The sequence below is a fragment of the Carassius auratus genome, chromosome 11 (assembly GCF_003368295.1).
Source record: "Carassius auratus strain Wakin chromosome 11, ASM336829v1, whole genome shotgun sequence".
Lineage (NCBI taxonomy): Eukaryota > Metazoa > Chordata > Actinopteri > Cypriniformes > Cyprinidae > Carassius > Carassius auratus.
The window spans coordinates 2,397,736-2,413,758 of NC_039253.1; the positions used below are offsets into that span (position 1 = coordinate 2,397,736).

The following is a 16,023-nucleotide window of genomic DNA, read 5'->3' on the forward strand; positions in this document are numbered from 1 at the left end:
GAAAAATATCTTGTATCCTGATTATTTGCATGTTACACCATGTTTTAAAAAAGAAAAAAAGAAAAGAAAATTACTAAAATTACAAAAAAAGTAATTTTAAATTGTAATATCTTAATGTATTTTTATTTTCAGTTAAAAGGGTGGAAATTGTTGTCTTTTTTTTTTTTTTGCTCATTACAACATTTCTTTAAACTAATAAAATTACAAAACCACAAAAATCTCTAAAAAAAAAACTAAACAGAAAATTAAAAATTAAATTGAATTCAGAATTTAAATGAATTTTTAATGCAATGTTATTTAAAGTAAAAAAAAAAAAAAGGAAAATGTAAAAAAAAATTTTGCTCATTACATTGATTATTTGTTTTCTAAAAGATGCACAAACAAAAAAAAAAAAATACTAAAACTTTAATAAAAAAATGAAGTGTAGAAAAAACAAATCAGAACTGAAATTCTATTAGAATATCAGTGATAGTAAAATAACACTTCTTCTGTTGAACGTGAAAGGTGATGTTTAGCCAGATGTTCACGCTGCTTTCAGAGTTTTGTGTTGCGTGGTAAAGTCATTCATGCAGCTTTGGAGCAACATAATAAAAGCCGAGCGCAGGAAAGCGCAGGTGTCTGTATGATGCTTGCAAAGCCTTGAGAACGAGCAGAAGTCTCCGTCTCTTCCGTCAGCTCCCGCTCTCTGTTCTCCGCAGGAATCGATCTCCAGGACGTCTCTGCGCAGGTCACCAGTCCGTCAGGAGCCACCGAAGCGGCTGAGATGGTGGCGGTGGGAGATCACACCTACTGCGTGCGCTTCGTCCCTCAGGAGATGGGTGTTCACACGGTGAGCGTGAAGTACCGCGGGCAGCACGTGCCGGGAAGCCCCTTCCAGTTCACCGTCGGCCCGCTGGGAGAAGGAGGAGCCGGTCAGGTGCGAGCCGGAGGACCGGGTCTGGAGAGGGCTGAAACCGGAGTGCCAGGTATGAACGCTCCCTTTTTTTTTTTTTTTTTTTTTTTTTTTTACCCTTTTCAAAACTTTTTTTTAACATGCTTTGAAGAATTTAACACCTTTTTTTTTTGTACTGCCTTTTCATTTATTTTCATTTTATTTGACATTTTATATGAATGTTAAATGTAATAAAAACCTTCACTTTTAATATTTCAATAAAATTTTCATTTTGGTCGAAAAAGTGGAAATATCTTTAAAACTCATCATGTTTAAGCTAATTATACTTAATGTTATACTTAAGGTAGTTTGTGTTAAAGAATTTTTATCTTGTAATTAATTAATTAGTAATAATTGTTTTATTATTTTATTTTAGTGGAAAATATCTCTTAACTTTTTTTTTTTTTTTTTTTTTAATCTAATTTTAATTTATTTAAAATGTTTAATTCCCCCCCCCAAAAAAAATCTATTTACCCATCAAAATGGTTACATTAATTACAATTATTGTATAAGTTTATACATGTTAGAATGCCTACACAATGTTGTAGTTCCTGTAATTGAATTTTACTATAAATTGCATTGTATTGCATCTACTTTATTTACTAAATTTATATATATAAATATATCTTTAAATGTCATTTAAACAAAGACATTGAATTTTTTGCTTGCCTGATTTATAAAAAAATAAATTCTGTATAAAAATGCTATAAAATTGCATTCTTATGGAAGTATTTGTTGTCCTGGCATTCAATTTTGAATTTATTAGCAATTTTAATTTACCTGTTTTACAAAAGGAGAAAGAGGTTTGTAAATCTATTCAGATGTCTTCTAGTAAAGGCTCCTGTGAATCCACTGTATCATGACTGTGGTTGTGAACGGTGTGTTTCTGGTTGTGCTCGTGTAGCTGAGTTTAACGTGTGGACGCGTGAGGCCGGCGCCGGCGGTCTATCCATCGCCATCGAAGGCCCCAGTCGAGCAGAAATCTCCTTCGAGGAAAGGAAGGACGGATCATGTGGCGTCTCATATGTAGCTCAAGAACCCGGTACAAACACACACATGAGCTCTCTGTCCTGTGCTCTCTCTGAAGGGCTGAGCTCACCCCAGAAACCCTTCTTCAATCTCTTTGCAGGCGACTATGAAGTGTCTATAAAGTTCAACGACGAGCACATTCCCGAAAGTCCGTACCTGGTGCCCGTCTGCACTCCTGTAGACGACGCTCGGCGACTCACTGTTAGCAGTCTTCAGGTGAGACACGAGGAAACATCCACACAGACGCCTGTCCACAGCTATTCACTCTCAAACTAGCAACCTTTACACCAGAAAACAATCCAACAGCATTCTTAATAGAAAAAATGCATTAGTTTTTGTTGAAAGAAGCCTCTTGTGCTTACCTAGACTGCATTTATTTGAATCAAAATACAGTTAAAGTGTGGAATATTATTACAATTTAATATAGCTGTTTTCTATTTATTAATATATTTGAAAGTATAATCTCTTTTTGTGAGTCAAAGCTGACCTTCCAGCATCATAACTCGGTGTCACTGATTCAGAAATCATTGTAATATGCTGATTATCATCATGAGTGTTGAAAACAGCGGTGGTCTGAATAGCTGTCGGACAGGTGTGGCGTTCTGGTGTTTCTGTCGTGTCTCATTTAAAGGCTTCTGACAGAATCCTCTCTTGTGAAGCTCACGGTCGGATCAGGTAAAGCAGAGAGAGGAAGACCACAGCGACCCTTTCCCATCATCCTCTGTAGTTTAGCAAACCCTGTAGTTCTCATGCTCTCTCTTGACAAATGTTGGTCACTCTCTCTCCGCTTTAGCTGATCTTAAGTGAGTTCAGGTGAGATTATGAACAATGAAATGTTTTTTTTTAACCCCATAATTTGTATTTATTGTATGTTTGTTTATTTATTTATTAATGTGTTTGTTATATTATATTATATTTATTTATTTATTTATTTATTTAAAGACACAAATTATTTTCTACTTAAATATAGACAATAATTAACTTAATATAAAAACTTAAATATTAAATTAATGAACCTAAAAATATTTAAATTGATGAGCTTATAGAAATAGCAGTTATATAAACTTAAATATTAATTATATAAAATTCAACCGATGAAAAAAATTCTATCTATTATTTAATAAATATATGAACTTAATGAAAATAGAAAACAAAAACATAAAAATACAAACTTCAACATTAAAGATTTTAATAAATAAACTTTTATATATAATGTTCAGCATTGCAAATATTAAATTCATAAATGTAAATACATATATATATATATATATATATATATATATATATATATATATATATATATATATATATATATATATATATATATATATATATATATATATATATATATAGTGTGTGTGTATATATATAGTGTGTGTGTATATATATATATATATATATAGTGTGTATATATATATATATATATATATAGTGTGTGTGTATATATATATATATATATAGTGTGTATATATATATATATATATATATAGTGTGTGTGTATATATATATATATATATATATAGTGTATATATATATATATTGTGTGTGTGTGTGTGTATGTATATATATATAGTGTGTGTGTGTGTGTATGCATGTAATTTATTTATTTTAGTGAGCAAATAAGCATTTTATGGTTACTTTAGTATTATGTCAATTGGTGCACTTTTAGAACATTAAAAACCATACAACAGTATATATCAAATTAAAAATCGAATTAATTCATAAAAAAGGTAATACTTGAAATAGATTGTTCAAAGATTTTGGGGTCAGTAATGATAAAAAAAGTAACACTTCTCTACAGCAAGGATGGAATAAACTGATACAAAGTGTGAGTAAAGATATTTAAAATGTTTAAAGATTTTTTTCAAGTAAATTTTATTCTATTCATCAAAGAATACTGAAAAACAAAATGTATCACTTTTTTTCCACAAAGCATGAATTGGCACAACTGTAATCAACAGATTACAAAACATGTTGGAATAAATTAAATTTTAACAGATATTCACATACAAAACACTTCTTTTAAATCTGAAAACTATTTCACAATTTTGACTGTATATTTGATCAAATAAATGCAGCCTTGCTGAGCAGAAGAGGCTTATTACCGACCCCATATCTTTGAATGGTATTGTATGCAAATGATCAGCCCTTCCCAGAATGCAGTGGTGAGTGTGTGAGAGATGTTCTAAGCTGTGGGTTCACTGATGTAGGAGTCGGGTCTGAAGGTGAATCAGCCGGCATCATTCGCAGTGCGTCTGAACGGAGCAAGAGGTCACATGGATGCTAAAGTTCACAGTCCGTCCGGAGCCCTGGAGGAGTGTGTGGTGTCTGAACTAGAGCAAGGTCAGAGTGCTCTTCATCACCCTGCACATGATGCTTTACATCAGATCTGTCATAACAAAACAACAAAGGACTTCATTACCTGTTAAAATAGGTGTTTTAATCATGAAACTACATTCACAACCCAGTTTACCTCCATAAAAGAATGCTTTTCATTTAGAAATATCTCTTATGGAAGTAGAGGAGGTGCAAAATGTTAAATTTAAAGAGTGAAATCAGATTCACAACCAAATTATATTTAATTCAAACATCAAACTTAAATATAAAACGCATACATTTAAATATAGAAAATATATTAAATCAGCTTAAATATTAACTTTAATAACTTCTGTATTAAATGTTAATTATATAATCTTAAATGAGGAAATTATGAAATATGGAAACTTGAATATAGACAATAATTTATTATATAAACTTAAATATTGAATGAATCTAAAAATATTCAGATTTATGAACCATTATTATGAACTATTTATAAAGTTAAATATTAATTATATAAAATTCAACCGATTAAAACATTAAATCCATGAATTAATAAATATATAAACTTAATGAAAATGGAAAAAAAAATACACAAAAAATACAAACGTCAACATTAAAAATTTGAATATATAAACTTTTATATATAGTGTTCAGTATTATAAGTATTAAATGCTTATATGTAAATATAGCAACATTCCACATATAAACTTAAATAAAAAATGTATAAATCAGTATTAATTATATAAGATTAAACGTGAAATATGAGTAAACTTATCAATTAACAATGTTATAATCTGGTTTCTTTACTTTTGTATTTCATACTAATGTCTATTAACATGCATTGTCCCAATTAATTAAATTTAAATATTGGAAATATGTCATGTATAAATTAAAAATACTGAAAAATGTTAAATAGTAAATACATCAAATTAAATATTAAATTGATTATTACATAAAAACTTAAATATTAAAGTTCAATGTTAAAAAACATACATTTTTATCAACTTAAATATAGAAAATATTTAATACTTAAATATTAAATATAATTTTTCATTAAAATTACAATCTTCAGTATTGACTGAATTTATAAAGTTAAAATATGAAATGTATAAACCTAAATAATAAATATATGAAATTAATAAAAAGATGCGTAAACTTCAAAATTAAAAATATTTAATATATAAATATATTTATAATGTTCAGTATTGCAAATATTAAATACATGTAAATATAGCAATTTCATATATATATATATATATATATATATAAATTTAAATATATAAACTTCAAAACTGAAAATGTAATATAATATATAAGTAACTGTAGTAAATCTAAAATCCTTGATTGTGGTTTGTCAGTAGTTGTGCTCATGTTCATGTTTTGACTCTCTTGTTCATTTACTCTCTTCTCCAGACAAGTACGCGATTCGTTTCATCCCTCGAGAGAATGGCATCCACGTGATCGATGTGAAGTTTAACGGGACACACATCCCGGGCAGTCCCTTCCAGGTGCGTGTGGGAGAGCCGGGACAGAGCGGGGATGCTGGACTCGTCACGGCGTACGGCCCCGGGCTGGAAAGAGGAAGCACAGGTGACACACATCCACTAAAACACTCTCTCTGTCCTGATCCAGAGGAAATGTTGCGTTCAGAATCACATACATACACACTGCACTTGGTGTGATACTGGATATATTCTGTAGCTTTAAACATTTCTCAGTAGCAAAATACTGTAGACTGTCACATGACCTCAGTAAGTTGAATGTTTAATTCATTAAAGTGTGTGTGTATATATCTCTAAATAAATTGCTGTTTAAATAAATTTTATAATTAAATATTACAAATTAAGTTTATTTATATTTCTACATTTGACCATGATAATTATCTAAATTAACTTTTATATGTTTATATATCAATAAATAATTAACATTATTATAAATTTGGCAGTCTAATTAATTCATTATATTATTAACAAAATTAATGTTTATATGTTATTTTATGTACCATTAAATAATATAAATTAATATTTATAAATTTGTCCTCATGTTTCATTATTTTATCATTATTATTAATAACGAAATAAGTTACTGTATATATTTATATATCATTAAAAAATGTATATTATATTGTTTATATTACACTCACCTCACCTTTATTATAACTAAATTACTATTTCTATATAACCAATATAAAAATTGTCAGCTCACTTGAATTTAGTTTTTTTTTTTTCAAGAAAATAAATGAATTAAAATATTTTTATCATCACTTTGGATGTATTTATCATACTTGAAACTGGAGGTCAGGTCGAGCACATTGCATGCTGGGATGCTTCACACAGTGTATTATCTTGTTCTCTATGCAGTCTGGTAAATGCAGTAGTAGTTTAGGTTTCCATGCAAATAATCTCCTGTGCTCACTGCGTGCTAAAGAAAGAAAGACACTGCTATTCTCAACAGCCTTTGTGATGCCTCCTCTGAAGGGTGACAGGAAACAGAAGCAAAAAAATCACAGCTGTCATGAACTAGTTTATCATGTGTGCAAATCCACCATCCTCCATTCTCACGGTCTCATCATACTGACCCTCATGCCTCGTCTGACAGGTAACCAGGCCGAGTTTACCATCAATAACACCAAAGCAGGGCCGGGATCTCTGGCCGTCACCATCGAGGGCCCGTCGAAGGTGAAGATGGAGTGTCAGGAGTGTCCTGAAGGCTTTAAAGTGCACTACACACCAATGGCCCCTGGAAACTACGTCATCACTATCAAATACGGCGGCCCCAACCACATCAGCGGAAGCCCGTTTAAAGCCCGAGTCACAGGTGAGCCGAGCCGAGCCGGACTGATGGGAGCTGAGGGGACTGGGTTGTGTGTGATGGTGTTTGGTGATGACTGTCTGGTGTTCAGGGCCGCGGCTGGTGAACGTGACGAACGCCAGTGAGATGTCCACTCTGACGGTGGATCCGGTGACCCGGGCGAGCAGTGTCAACTCCTACAGCGCGTCTCCCAGAGCCGCTTCTGACGCCAGCAAGGTTCTCAGTCGAGGTCCGGGTCTCAGCAAGGCCTTCGTGGGCCAGAAAGCCTCTTTCTCTGTGGACTGCAGTAAAGCAGGTGAGATCTGGGGTTATTACTGGACACAAACTGAGCATGAGCCGGATACACCTTTATTACAGGAAACAAATGCATACGCATTCAATAAAATACACTTTATATACTGTCTTATGTATTCAGAAGTGTGTGTGTCTGTGTATATATATGTGTGTATGTGTGTGCATATATAGAGATATATATATATATGTTTGGTGATGGCAGTTTTCCACAAGTTCATCAAACAACCGCAGTAAGAATATTTCATCAAGCACGGTGAGTAATGGCTTCTCCTACAATTGTTATTTGCACCTCTTGCCACATGTACAGTTTATCTATCTCTGTCGCTGATGAGGGATTCACATGTGATAAATGCAGGGAAACAGTTAGGCTGACAGAGAAGATTTCAGAATTAGAGACACGCATCCAAACTTTAATTGAGGACAGTAAGAATGTTAGGGCTCTAGATATGGCTTTGGATGCGTCTAGCTCAGGGATTCCTGTACATTGTCCGGTTCCAGCAGAGCCCCTGCAGCAGGGCAACTGGGTGACGGTGAGGCAGCGTAGTCGTGGGTCAAAACACCGCTCTTCTGTTCCGATCAAAACATTAAACAGGTTCTCCCCACTCAGTGATGCACCCACTGAGAAACCTGATGAAAGTGCTCTAGTTATTGGCGATTCTATTGTACGGAACGTGAATATAGAGACACCAGCCACCATAGTCAAATGTTTACCGGGAGCCCGAGCGCCTGACATCTTGGCAAATTTAAAAGTGCTGGCTAATGCTAAACGTAAATACAGTAAGATTGTTATTCATGCCGGCGCTAATGATGTTCGACTTCGCCAGTCGGAGATCACTAAAAATAACTTTAAAGAGGTGTGTGAACTTGCAAGCACGATGTCAGACACTGTAATATGCTCTGGTCCCCTCCCTGCTTACCGTGGTGATGAGATGCATAGCAGATTGTCATCACTCAATGGCTGGATGTCTAAGTGGTGCCCACAGAATAACATAGGTTATATAGACAATTGGACGAGCTTTTGGGGCAGACCTGACCTGTTTAAAAGAGATGGTCTTCATCCCTCCTGGGGTGGCGCCACTCTTCTGTCTAGAAATATGGCAAATAGTCTTAGTGTTTATACTTGACTAACTGGGGCCCAGGTCAGGAAGCAGACAGACTGGCTAAACCGACCGTCTGCTAGCTGCCTCCCGTCACAGAGGTCAGTTAATTCTCAGCACATAGAGACTCTTTCACCTAGATATCACACTATAGAGACTGTGTCTGTTCCACGAACTAGAAAATACAAAAAACGTCCAAACCAAGTTAAGGTTAACAATTTAATTGAGGTTCAACAAATAAAAAACAAATGCAATATGGATAAACAAATGATAAAGATTGGCTTATTGAATATCAGATCCATTTCTACGAAAACACTTTTTGTAAATAATATGATAACTGATCATAATATAGATGTGCTCTGCTTGACAGAAACCTGGCTAAAACCTGATGATTACATTATTTTAAATGAGTCCACCCCCCAAGATTATTGTTATAAACACGAGCCGCGTCTAAAAGGCAAAGGGGGAGGTGTTGCTTCAATTTATAATAACGTTTTCAGGATTTCTCAGAGGGCAGGCTTCAAGTATAACTCGTTTGAAGTAATGGTGCTTCATATAACATTATCCAGAGAAACCAATGTTAATGATAAATCCCCTGTTATGTTTGTACTGGCTACTGTATACAGGCCACCAGGGCACCATACAGACTTTATTAAAGAGTTTGGTGATTTTACATCCGAGTTAGTTCTGGCTGCAGATAAAGTCTTAATAGTTGGTGATTTTAATATCCATGTCGATAATGAAAAAGATGTATTGGGATCAGCATTTATAGACATTCTGAACTCTATTGGTGTTAGACAACACGTTTCAGGACCTACTCATTGTCGAAATCATACTCTAGATTTAATACTGTCACATGGAATTGATGTTGATAGTGTTGAAATTATTCAGCCAAGTGATGATATCTCAGATCATTATTTAGTTCTGTGTAAACTTCATATAGCCAAAATTGTAAATTCTTCTTCTTGTTACAAGTATCGAAGAACCATCACTTCTACCACAAAAGACAGCTTTTTAAGTTATCTTCCTGATGTATCCGAATTCCTTAGCATATCCAAAACCTCAGAACAACTTGATGATGTAACAGAAACTATGGACTCTCTCTTTTCTAGCACTTTAAATACAGTTGCTCCTTTACGCTTAAGAAAGGTTAAGGAAAACAGTTTGACACCATGGTATAATGAGCATACTCGCACCCTAAAGAGAGCAGCCCGAAAAATGGAGCGCAGCTGGAGGAAAACAAAACTAGAGGTATTTCGTATTGCTTGGCGGGAAAGTAGCATATCCTACCGAAAAGCATTAAAAACTGCTAGATCTGATTACTTTTCTTCTCTTTTAGAAGAAAACAAACATAACCCCAGGTATTTATTCAATACAGTGGCTAAATTAACGAAAAATAAAGCCTCAACAAGTGTTGACATTTCCCAACACCACAGCAGTAATGACTTTATGAACTACTTTACTTCTAAAATCGATACTATTAGAGATAAAATTGCAACCATTCAGCCGTCAGCTACAGTTTCGCATCAGACAGTGCACTATAGACCCCCTGAGGAACAGTTCCACTCATTCTCTACTATAGGAGAGGAAGAATTGTATAAACTTGTTAAATCATCTAAACTTACAACATGTATGTTAGACCCTATACCATCTAAGCTCTTAAAAGAGGTGCTTCCAGAAGTCATAGGTCCTCTTCTGACTATTATTAATTCCTCATTGTCATTAGGATATGTCCCCAAAACCTTCAAACTGGCTGTTATTAAGCCTCTCATAAAAAAGCCACAACTTGACCCCAGAGAACTAGTTAATTATAGACCAATCTCGAATCTCCCTTTTCTGTCCAAGATACTAGAAAAGGTGGTATCCTCACAATTATATTCCTTCTTAGAGAAAAATGGTATATGTGAGGATTTCCAGTCAGGATTTAGACCGTATCATAGTACTGAAACTGCTCTCCTTAGAGTTACAAATGATCTGCTCTTATCATCTGATCGTGGGTGTATCTCTCTATTAGTTTTATTGGATCTTAGTGCTGCGTTTGACACAATTGACCACAACATTCTTTTGCATAGACTTGAACACTTTGTTGGCATCAGTGGAAGTGCATTAGCATGGTTTAAATCGTACTTATATGACCGCCATCAGTTCGTAGCAGTGAATGAAGATGTATCATATCGATCACAAGTGCAGTATGGAGTACCTCAAGGCTCAGTTCTAGGGCCGCTACTCTTCACGCTTTATATGTTACCCTTGGGAGATATCATCAGGAAACATGGTGTTAGCTTTCACTGTTATGCTGATGATACGCAGCTCTATATTTCCTCGCAGCCCGGTGAAACACACCAATTTGAAAAACTAATGGAATGCATAGTCGATATAAAAAATTGGATGACGAGTAATTTCTTACTGCTAAATTCAGAAAAAACAGAGGTGTTAATCATAGGGCCTAAAAACTCTACTTGTAATAACCTAGAACACTGTCTAAGACTTGATGGTTGCTCTGTCAATTCTTCGTCATCAGTTAGGAACCTAGGCGTGCTACTTGATCGCAATCTTTCCTTAGAAAGCCACGTTTCTAGCATTTGTAAAACTGCATTTTTCCATCTCAAAAATATATCTAAATTACGGCCTATGCTCTCAATGTCAAATGCAGAAATGTTAATCCATGCATTTATGACTTCAAGGTTAGACTACTGTAATGCTTTATTGGGTGGTTGTTCTGCACGCTTGGTAAACAAACTACAGCTAGTCCAAAATGCAGCAGCAAGAGTTCTTACTAGAACCAGGAAGTATGACCATATTAGCCCGGTCCTGTCCACACTGCACTGGCTCCCTATCAAACATCGTATAGATTTTAAAATATTGCTTATTACTTATAAAGCCCTGAATGGTTTAGCACCTCAGTATTTGAATGAGCTCCTTTTACATTATACTCCTCTACGTCCGCTACGTTCTCAAAACTCAGGCAATTTGATAATACCTAGAATATCAAAATCAACTGCGGGCGGCAGATCCTTTTCCTATTTGGCGCCTAAACTCTGGAATAACCTACCTAACATTGTTCGGGAGGCAGACACACTCTTGCAGTTTAAATCTAGATTAAAGACCCATCTCTTTAACCTGGCATACACATAACATACTAATATGCTTTTAATATCCAAATCCGTTAAAGGATTTTTAGGCTGCATTAATTAGGTAAACTGGAACCGGAACACTTCACATAACACCGTACTTTCTACATCATTAGAAGAATGGCATCTACGCTAATATTTGTCTGTTTCTCTCTTCTTCTGAGGTCACCGTGGCCACCAGATCCAGTCTGTGTCCAGATCAGAGGGTCACTGCAGTCACCCGGATCCAGTACGTATCCAGACCAGATGGTGGATCAGCACCTAGAAAGGACCTCTACTGACCTGAAAGACAGCGGAGACCAGGACAATTAGAGCCCCAGATACAGATCCCCTGTAAAGACCTTGTCTCAGAGGAGCACCAGGACAAGACCACAGGAAACAGATGATTCTTCTGCACAATCTGACTTTGCTGCAGTATGGAATTGAACTACTGGTTTCGTCTGGTCAGAGGAGAACTGGCCCCCCAACTGAGCCTGGTTTCTCCCAAGGTTTTTTTCTCCATTCTGTCACCGATGGAGTTTCGGTTCCTTGCCGCTGTCGCCTCTGGCTTGCTTAGTTGGGGTCACTTCATCTACAGCGATATCATTGACTTGATTGCAAATTAAAACAGACACTATTTCAACTGAACAGAGATGACATCAATGAATTCAATGATGAACTGCCTTTAACTATCATTTTGCATTATTGAGACACTGTTTTCCAAATGAATGTTGTTCAGTGCTTTGGCGCAATGTATTTTGTTTAAAGCACTATATAAATAAAGGTGATTGATTGATTGATTGATATATATATATATATATATATATATATATATATATATATATATATATATATATATGAGAGAGATGGGCATTTAATTAAATTACAATAGTTGGATAGATCAATTTATTAATGTTTATTTTTAATCTTAAATTATATATAAATATAAAATATGTATTCACAATTATATATTTTTATTAATATTATTAAATATTTTATTTTATTAAAAGCGCGATTGATTATGAACACTGGAGAATACATGATAGATAATTTTATTAAATATACTTTAATAATTTTACATTTTATTAAATATTAAATATTATATTAAAGATTTAATATTAAAGAAAGACATTTATGTACTTCATTATATTATTACAATTAAATATATGTAAATATTATATGTATATTAAACAGGTTGATTGTTTATTATATTATTTGTTTTATTTATATTAATATATTTAAAAACATGTTATTTACTATTAATTTAATACATTTTATATAACATTTCTTTTAGCATTCTAATTATCTTTAAAACCCCAATACAATGGCAGTATTGTTTTGCATTTTATATACACAAAATATACAATCATAACTGTTTATCGTGGCAGTATTGCCTAAACCACATTTTATACAGGCATAGTTGTGTTTTAGCATTTGTTGTCTCACGTGCATTTGTGTGTGTTTCCAGGGAAGAACATGCTGCTGGTCGGGGTTCACGGTCCTCTGACGCCCTGCGACGAGATCCTGGTCAAACACATGGGAAACATGCAGTTCAACGTCAGCTACGTCTTAAAGGAGCGGGGCAGCTACATTCTGGCTGTCAAATGGGGAGACGAACACATCCCAGGCTCCCCCTTCCAAGTCACCGTCCCATAATTCCTTGCAGTTAATCAGAAACAAATCCTGACAGAGAGAAAGACACTGTAAAAAAACAACTAGAAGAGCTTCTTCATTCTGTTGTTCTTCAACTTTGCACTTGATCAGGTTTTTGACTGGAATGTGACGCATTGTGATGGTAACTGACGGCATGTTGTTATGATGCATGAGCTGTACTTCACTTCTATTTGTGGCTTTAGTTCTGCATTGCAAATCTAAAGATGAGTAAGATGGTGTATGAACAAACTGATCGGGGTTTCACACCTGAATGTCTCTTAACTACTGATATTGACTCTTTCTAACATACTGTCTCTCTTAGTGCACATATTATAACCTTTCTGTGTCTGTTTGATTCTTTCCTTCAGAAATCAAAGCATCACCCATCACTTCAAATCAAGCACTTCTGTTTTCCTTTCAACAGGTTTCAATGCTACATATTGAACAGTTTACAAAAAAAAAAAACATGTCAAAATGTTAGACTTGCAAAGCCCTCAAGAGCAAAAGATCCTGTTTTTTTTCTCATTTATTCAGATTTTCTGGCTTTTTGAAGACGCTAATATTATAAGTCACAGAAATAGATTTATGCAGGTCTTTCTTGTTGGTCTTGATTCTGCTAGTTTTGATACTCCAGTGGTGAAGTATTTTGTAAGAGTTTTAAGGGCAAGAGGGACATTTAATTGTATTTTGTATTTAGCCATTGGTGCCTTATTGTGAGAAACATGAATAGATTTGATGTACATTTGCTTATTAAAACTGACTGGAATCAAGAATTCAAGATTGAAGATAGTGTCATTATTTTTCAAGAGTGAAACTTTCAGAAAGTTCTTGAACATTTTCTGCGAGGTGGAGTAGATGATCAGAAGTCTTTTTGAGTGTACTGTTCCTTTAACTTGGTGACTCTTCTGTTTAGAATTCCAGTAGATTGTGAACGTTCCGTTGTTACCATAGAAACGTCCCTAAGTAACAAACATGTATATTAGTAGTTCCAAAGGTCATGTGCATTATTCATGATGTCCTTGTCTTTGTTTAGGCGGGGGGGGGAGTCATTGTGAATGAGTTTGAGCTTGTGTAATTTAGTTTTATTAACTCTGACTGGAACTCACTGGCTGATCGTGCCTCCTTCAGGACAGACCTGAATATTACAACACCTGCTGAAAGGTTCAGTTCCGACTAAATAATTATTTACATTTAGTCATTTAGCAGACGCTTTTATCCAAAGCGACTTAGAAATGAGGACAGTGGAAGCAATCAAAAACAACAAAAAGACCTATGATATATAAGTGATATAATGAGTCTCAATTACATTAAACACATAGCAAGGGCTTTTAAATAATATAATAAATAAAAAGAAATCGGATAAAATAGAAAAAGAATAGAGCAAGCTAGTGTTAGAGGTCTTTATATATATATATATAGAGAGAGAGAGATAGAGATAGTTAGATTTTTTTAATATAATTTAATATTTATATAAATAAAGTTTGCTCATTCAAGTTTCATACATGTATTCCCTGATGGGGAAAAAAATTGTCAGTGCTTATATTGTTAATTAAAACTGATAAAAATCATTTTCGCAACTGGAATAAATATAGAAATGTAAACTTGTTGTCAAGGCAACAATTTTAATTTCCTGAACTAAAATTAAAACCGTAGTATATAAAACGTTTTAATACTTCAAATATAGTGAATTAAGATACAAACTGATGCAAAATGTTTTTGTGTGTGTGTGCTGCAGCTTGTCATAACCGGAAAAAAAAAATAGTCATTGAATTTACTACTAAATAATTTTATGGTAAGTGGTTGCAATCAATTTATTTTAGCTACATTTAAATATATTTTGGATTAGCTTAATTAAATATAGCTAAAATAAATCGATTGCAACCACTTTCTTAACTCACCGGTTCGTAGATGCTATCGTTTTTCTAGACTCTTTTCTCTAGTGAAACTGATTCCTTTAGATGTGGCGCGCGGCTCTGGGTTTCTTTTGTTATTCTGTCAGTGTATGGTGTGTGTTTGGCCTCTTGACTTCTGTCCACCTGGTGAGTGATCTGCTCTCTGATTGGTCAGCTCCGCACCTGATACTAGGTTTCCGTGGCCTCAAACTGATCCGTAAGAGACGCGGACATCAGTCATGAGGAACCTGCTGACCACACAAGACCAGAACTTCTACCGCGAGCTGATCCTGAAGGAGGCCTACACGCGGCTGGCCTGGAAGATGAAATACAGCAAAGAATACCCGACAACCGTCGCGTCTCGCAGGACCAAGTCCATCGGGCTGTTTAACCCTCCGTCTGTGGGTGAAGTCACGCTGCCTCCGGTGGTCCAGCCGCGGGAGAAGCCCCCGGTGCTCCGGTCACTGAGTGAAGCCCCGCTCATGAGACCCGTGAGCCCGTCCACCACAGCGGCTCTCTATCAGGGCTCATCCAACGAAGGCAAAGGACGGAGTTTGTATTTGAAGAAACGGGCGCAGAAAGGCCCGGAGGAAAAGTTTGATTATCCGATTCTGTCGTCCTGGGATTATGGATGGAGATTAGGTGAGCAAAGGGCTTATATAAAGACAAATAATATTAGTATTGCATGTTGTAAAATATTAGCGTTAACAATAATGGATAAACTAACTTTGTTTCCTCGTGCAGGTGATTATGAGGTTGACAGTAAGACTCCAGTCCACGGGAGATCTGGGATCGTAAAGAGCACCTTTTATGCCAGGAATGGCATTTTTAATATTCCTGCAGCTACTGATCGGCTTGGATGAAACACTGATGAATGTTTCTCA

General features: G+C 35.0%; 1 protein-coding gene across 1 annotated transcript in view; it reads left to right on the plus strand.

Annotated features, from left to right (window-relative positions):
- LOC113110555 (filamin-B-like) overlaps positions 1–14,020 on the plus strand; it is a 66,840-nt gene extending 52,820 nt beyond the window's left edge. Inside the window, exons 38-45 of the mRNA XM_026274686.1 lie at positions 699–965; positions 1,836–1,973; positions 2,061–2,176; positions 4,171–4,303; positions 5,696–5,872; positions 6,881–7,099; positions 7,185–7,388; positions 13,063–14,020. Of these exons, the coding sequence (XP_026130471.1) occupies positions 699–965; positions 1,836–1,973; positions 2,061–2,176; positions 4,171–4,303; positions 5,696–5,872; positions 6,881–7,099; positions 7,185–7,388; positions 13,063–13,250 (1,442 nt within the window). The 3' untranslated portion in view covers positions 13,251–14,020. The remainder of the gene's footprint in view (positions 1–698; positions 966–1,835; positions 1,974–2,060; positions 2,177–4,170; positions 4,304–5,695; positions 5,873–6,880; positions 7,100–7,184; positions 7,389–13,062) is intronic.
- Positions 14,021–16,023: the final 2,003 nt, after the last annotated feature.